This window comes from Mastomys coucha, unplaced genomic scaffold (assembly GCF_008632895.1).
Source record: "Mastomys coucha isolate ucsf_1 unplaced genomic scaffold, UCSF_Mcou_1 pScaffold22, whole genome shotgun sequence".
NCBI classification, from domain to species: Eukaryota; Metazoa; Chordata; class Mammalia; order Rodentia; family Muridae; genus Mastomys; species Mastomys coucha.
Window position 1 is genome coordinate 107,394,715 of NW_022196905.1, and position 6,000 is coordinate 107,400,714.

The 6,000-nt window shown below is 49.9% G+C and overlaps 1 protein-coding gene across 1 annotated transcript in view; it reads left to right on the top strand.

The window, feature by feature from the left end:
• Window positions 1–6,000, top strand: part of Myo1h (myosin IH) — a 48,407-nt gene that overhangs the window by 39,548 nt on the left and 2,859 nt on the right. Inside the window, exons 22-28 of the mRNA XM_031337487.1 lie at window positions 588–656; window positions 2,204–2,288; window positions 3,270–3,429; window positions 4,194–4,277; window positions 4,864–4,957; window positions 5,052–5,107; window positions 5,823–5,958. Of these exons, the coding sequence (XP_031193347.1) occupies window positions 588–656; window positions 2,204–2,288; window positions 3,270–3,429; window positions 4,194–4,277; window positions 4,864–4,957; window positions 5,052–5,107; window positions 5,823–5,958 (684 nt within the window). The remainder of the gene's footprint in view (window positions 1–587; window positions 657–2,203; window positions 2,289–3,269; window positions 3,430–4,193; window positions 4,278–4,863; window positions 4,958–5,051; window positions 5,108–5,822; window positions 5,959–6,000) is intronic.

A 6,000-nucleotide genomic window follows, 5' to 3' on the forward strand; every position in this document is an offset into this window, starting at 1 on the left:
GGTTTCAAGGCTTGACAGTTGTGCATGCTAGGTAAGCTCTCTACCGTGGAGCTGGAGCTACGGCTCCAGCAACAGGTTCCCATGGCTGAACTGAAGGTAATGGATTATTAGCCAGGCTTGGGGTGGTGGGTTTGGGCCAGTCAGCACCTATCCCTAGAGGATGTGCTGCTGGTGGCTGCTGGTCCTCAGTCACTACGTGGAGGGAAGCGGGTGATGAGGGCCAGAGCTGTGGGGTCTTCTGGGGTTTACATCACTCAGTGTTGGTGTCTCTAGACATTTCCATGCGAGCCTGATGCTATTTCCGAGATGTGCCGATGTGTCGATGTCTTCCCTGCCTTATGGATGGGTTGTGAGGATGAGCTATGAACTGGGCATCTAACAGGGAGCCTGTACCTCACCCTGTAGAAGGCAAGAAACCACAGAGCACCTGGGAGCCAGGCCTAATGGAGCCAGCTGCTCCTGTCTCTCCTACACTGTTAGCTCCCTGAGAGCGGTTACACTGCAGGCCCACCCCAGAGGTCAGTCCTGCTTCTGGAAATCACAAAGACTTAGAAGTCAATTCACCAAAACTTTCATTTTATTTTAAGTGTCAAGAATCCAGGCCACATACAAAGGCTGCCTAGGAAGAAGGGAATACGTAAGGAAGAGACAAGCAGGTAAGGGCTGTGTGGACGTGTGACAAGCCCTTCCCCTCTGTCCACCCTTCCTTACACCTTGGTCTAGGGCTGCCTTGGGCCCAGTTCTGAGATTGTAACACAGTGCCTGCGCCTGTCCTATGCACAGGTTTTACATGCCCACATGTAAATAAGGTGTCTGTGTCAGGTACACACGCTCATGTGTGCTTGTGTAAGATGGAGGCCAATGCTGGGCATCTTCTCTTTCATCGTCCTATTTTCTGAGACAGGGGGCTGACTGACTTCACCAGAATGGCTGGCAAGTTCCAGGGATCCTTCTGCCTCCACCATCCCCTAGCCCTGGGATCACAAGCATTTACTCCATGCCCAGCTTTTTGTATGGGTACTGGAGATTCAAACTCAGGTCCTTGTGCTTGCAGAGTGAAGCACTTTGCTACTGAGACAATCTCCTCAGTCCCTAAGAGGATTTCCTTGAAAGTATTACATATCACTTAACTCCTTTGGAGTTGTATTTTCTTTTCTTTTTTTTTTTTTCTTTTTCTTTTGTATTTTCAAGACAGGGTTTCTCTGTGTAGTCCTGGCTGTCCTGGAACTCACTCTGTAGACCAGGCTGGCCTCGAACTCAGAAATCCGCCTGCCTCTGCCTCCCAAGTGCTGGGATTAAAGGCGTGAGCCACCACCACCCGGCTGGAGTTATATTTTCAAGCAATACCCTCTCCCCCCCCCCCATCTCTTAGACTTTATCTCTTCAATTTCATTCTTACTACATTTATCTTTATAGTTTTACCATTTATGGATGTCACTAAACAGCATAGTTTGGCAGGTGTTGGTATTTTGTGGCTAGAGTTTTGTCTTCTGAATTGTTTTTGAAACTCAACCAGGAGGTAGACATATTTACCTCTTTTCAAAGCTGTATACTATTCCTTTAGGACAGAGATGAGCAAGACAGGAGTATTTCTAATCTGTGGGTCTTACCGTCTCCGCAGTTAATCAACTCTGCTGCCGCCGCCTCAGGATTGCTCTGAGTGCTGGAACGTGTGATTTCCAATTGCCTGTATTCCAAAAGAAACACTGCTGTTCTGAGGGAAGAAAATGCATTCTGAAAATCCAAAGAAACACACACACACACACACACACACACACACACACACACACACACACACACATACACAAAACATTAAACCACAGAGACAAGCCAGGAGTTAATTTTCCGTGTCCCAGTTCGTTAATGAATCTTCATCTTTGAATGTGGCAACTGAAAGTCGGCACTGGGTAAAACCAGACTGAACTCAGTGCTGGGACTAGTTCTCAGATGTAGTTCCCCACAGAGATCCCAGCATGCCCCTCCTGTAATTCCGAGCTTCTGCAAAGGCTTCCAGCCTCCGCTGTCCGCTGGTACATGCAGGCTCTAAGCTGTAGGTATGGCATGTACCCTGCTTGCAGCCTCTGGAACCAACAGCACCCTCTAGTGGGCTGCAATGTGCTGAGTGGATGGATCCTTCTGGGAAAGCCTTCTGTGTTTCTGCGTGAATGTTCCCTCTTCTAATGTCAGCAGTGGACTCTTCCAGCCACCAAGTTAGAAGCCCACTGGCGTGGAGTCCTGGCTCGGAAGGAGATCAAGAGGAGAAAGTGGGCGGTGCAGATCATACGGAGGTAAGGTCCCAGCACCACGGGGGACTAGCATATTGCAGTGTGGTCATGGGCCTGGTGGGGTTTCTGTGGTTGTTTTTAAGGAACGGGAGTGTGTTATGTGTGTGTATGTGTGCAAATGACCGTGCCTACTCAAATGGGTGTGGTGCATTCCGGAAGAGGCACTGGCTCTCTGGAACTGGGGTTAGTTGTTTGTGAGCTGCAGGCTGTGGGAGCTCCGATCTGAATGAACTGCAGTCCCCGTGACTGAGAGTAAACACAGTGAGCATCTCTCTAGCTGTGGTCTTGGCTTTTATGGAAAGCTCTGCCCTGAGAGCATGCTGGGAACCCAGCTGTCTCTCTGCTCTGGATCTCATCTGTTAGGTCTCAGCTTCGCTGACTGCTCGGACTCCCTCAGTCATGACTTCCAGAGCTAGGCAGGGAAAGTGAGCAAGTCTCACAAATGGTCATCAGACAGGATGCTGTGGGGACTGCAGGCAATCTGGAGGCTCAGGCCACTGAGGCCAGCTGTCACCGGTTTTTCCCAGGGGAGATGAGCTTAGCTACATAACTAGCCTTCCTCTTCAGAGAAAGCTGAAGCCTGGCGTTTATGTAAACATAAAAACAAATATATATTAAACCTTTGTTTTATGTAAACATTAAAACAAAGGTTTAATATATGTATGAGTAAAGTGTAGCTGTCTTCAGATACACCAGAAGGCATCGGATCCCATTACAGATGGTTGTGAGCCACCATGTGGTTGCTGGGAATTGAACTCAGAACCTCTAAAAGAGCAGCCAGTGGTCTTAACCGCTGAGCTGTCTCTCTAGCCTCACGCTGCTCATTTATAAATCAACAACTAACTCAAGCTAGTTAAAAGAGAAAGAAAGCAGTGTGGGTGCAACAGAGCATGCTGCTGAGGCAACTGTGGTGGGATGGGGTGCTGTATTACCTGTCCCCGGCCTGTGTGGCTGTGTAACCCCTCCTGTCACTTTCCTCCTGAGGTTCATCAAGGGTTTCATCAACCGTGACAAACCCCTTTGTCCTGACAACGAGGAGTTCGTAGTGCTTGTGAGGAAGAATTACATCCTGAATCTTCGCTACCATGTGCCAAAGAATGTGCTGGACAAGAGCTGGCTGAGGCCTCCCGGCATCCTGGAAAGTGTAAGTGTAAACTAGGATGCCGATGTTCCTTCCAGGCGACGTGGGCACTGAGAGCTGACAGGGCTGCTTTTCAAAGTCGTGCTTTGCAGGTGTGTTTCAGAAGGAATGGAATACCTCAGCATTCATCAACAGGGGTTATAAACCCAACAGACACTTGCTTAGACAGAGCCTTTTCAAAATACAGGCTATTACTATATGACTCAGGCTGTCCTTAAACTTGTCAGCTTCCTGCCCTGAGGTTACAGCCGTGTAGGAGAACTCTGAATAGTTTTGAACCAAGCAGTCTTGAAGCTAAGTGACTGCCATGGGTTCCATAAAGAATGTTCTAGAACAGTGGTTCTCAACCTTCCTAACGCTGCGACCCTTTTGTGCAGCTCATGCTGTGGTGACCCTCAACCATGAAATTACTTTGTTGCTACTTCATAGTTGTAGTTTTACTACTGTTATGAACCATATGCAAATATCTGATATGTAAGATATCTGATAGGGGACCCCTGTGAAAGGAGAAGTCCTATTGTGCAAGACGCTTAGTCTCCTTTCCACAGCCCCCCTGCCCCTACCCCGCTGTGGCTCTAATCATACCCAAGTTATAGAAACCTCGTTCAGCAGTGCTGACCTGCTGGAGCGACCAGGTTGGCTGCCTTGAATGTAAGCTGCTGCTATCTTACTGACTAGAACTGCCATGTTCTGAAAAGCTGTGTGTGGGTCATCGCAGCCCAAGGCAGGGAACGAGGGGGTGAAAGGGAAGTTTGTTCTCCACACAGGCTTCCAATCTGCTTAGGAGGATGTGCACAAGGAACCTTGTTCGGAAGTACTGCCGTGGAATCTCAGCTGAGAGGAAAGCCATGGTAGGACAGATGGGTAGCATCTGCATGGTGGCGGGGACCAGATTATTAGCACTAAGTCGACTCTGCCATCTACTGAGGAGCCAAGGGTCTCACTATCCCCATGACTTGTAGAGCAGCTGAGGAACTTCAGCTGCTTTGATCAGCATTCTGTTACCATGGCAATAGACTTCAGATGGCCCCTGTACTTCCCAAGGCAGGATTCCCTGCGCTAGAGGACACTTACCTGTAGTCTTTTCTGTGAAGGGCTGCAGACGCCATCTTTGAGGCTTTCTGGGCTGTATGCTATGGCAAGAAGCAGTCACCGACATGTAAACATGAACACCATAGCTGTGTCCCAATAAAACTTTATTTACAAACACAAGCAGGGAGTCCCAGGCTGCTTCTGGGCTGGAGTTACAGAGCTCTGACTTAGGAGAGATGGTCCTTGAAGCTCTGAAACCTTCTACCATAGGGGACCAACATGAGTAAGGGACACTCAAAAGTACCAGCCGGCTCTCCACCCCTGTAAGCTGTAGGGCTGTTGTAAAAGCTCCCGTCTGAAAACTGCCCAGGGCTGCCTGCTTGATGCTCTGACCTGTTATTACAGATGCAGCAAAAGGTGGTCACGAGTGAGATATTCCGGGGGAGGAAGGAAGGTTACTCAGAGAGCTTGAACCAACCGTTTGCCAGCAGCAGGCTGGGTGAGTGCGTTTTCCGGGCGGGCTGGGCATCAGCCGGCCTCAGGCTCCCTTACAGGATTGGTGGTGATTCCTTCTGTTCTGGTTCCCTCCCTAGAGGAAGGCAAGATAAATCCCAAAGTGCTTCAACTGCTGGGCAGCGAGAAGATCCAGGTATGGCTTACACCAAGACCCTTATTATGTCTGAGGACAGGCTGTGTTTTCCCTGTGAGTCTCTGGAAGTGCTGCTTAAACACAGGGTACAGCTGGGTTCACTGGAGCTCCCCTCTGCCACTTTGGGCACTAACTAGTATTACCAGGTGATGTTTGCCAACAGAGGCCTACTGCCATTCCTGTCCTCTGTCTGTCACCTCCTGAGCCATCTTGGTTTGCTTCTCTCTTCTTTATCATGAAGCCCCATGTTGGTGCGGGGCACTGAACTGATGACCTCAGTACTGACCCTGGCCTCTCAACAGTGGCCAGGAGGAGGTCACTCTTCCAATAGTATGTGGCTTGTGGGTCACTGAGGGCTGAATGAGGGGCTCTTGTTCATGTGCTTGGTGGCCATTGTCACCTGCTTGGTTCTGGAGAAAAACAGCAGGCAAGATGATGAGAAGCTAGGAACCATGCATGCTCTCTTCTGTGCTCGCCTCTCAGAGCAGCCCTGGGAAGCTGGAGCCATGGCCTGTTTCCTCAGGGGGCAGAGAGTAAGGTAGAGCTCAGAATGGAAATCTTCCAGAGGCAGGGCATGGGGTCCAAAGGGCTCTCCTAAAGCCCATTCAGGCTGAGTGCCTGAGGCAACACCACAGGATTCCACGCAGAAAAGGCTCAGTCCCCAGCCCTCGGGTGAGGTAGCCTTCCCCTCCTGGTGACACTAGCCGCCTTGCAGTATGGTGTCCCAGTCATCAAGTATGACAGGAAAGGCTTCAAAGCACGGCAGCGGCAACTTCTCTTCACGCCGAGGTCAGCATACCTGGTGGAGCTTTCCAAAATCAAGCAGAAGATAGAGTATTCAGCCCTGAGAGGTAAGTGCTGAGCTGTCTCAGTGGGCGTCTACTGTCTCTCTC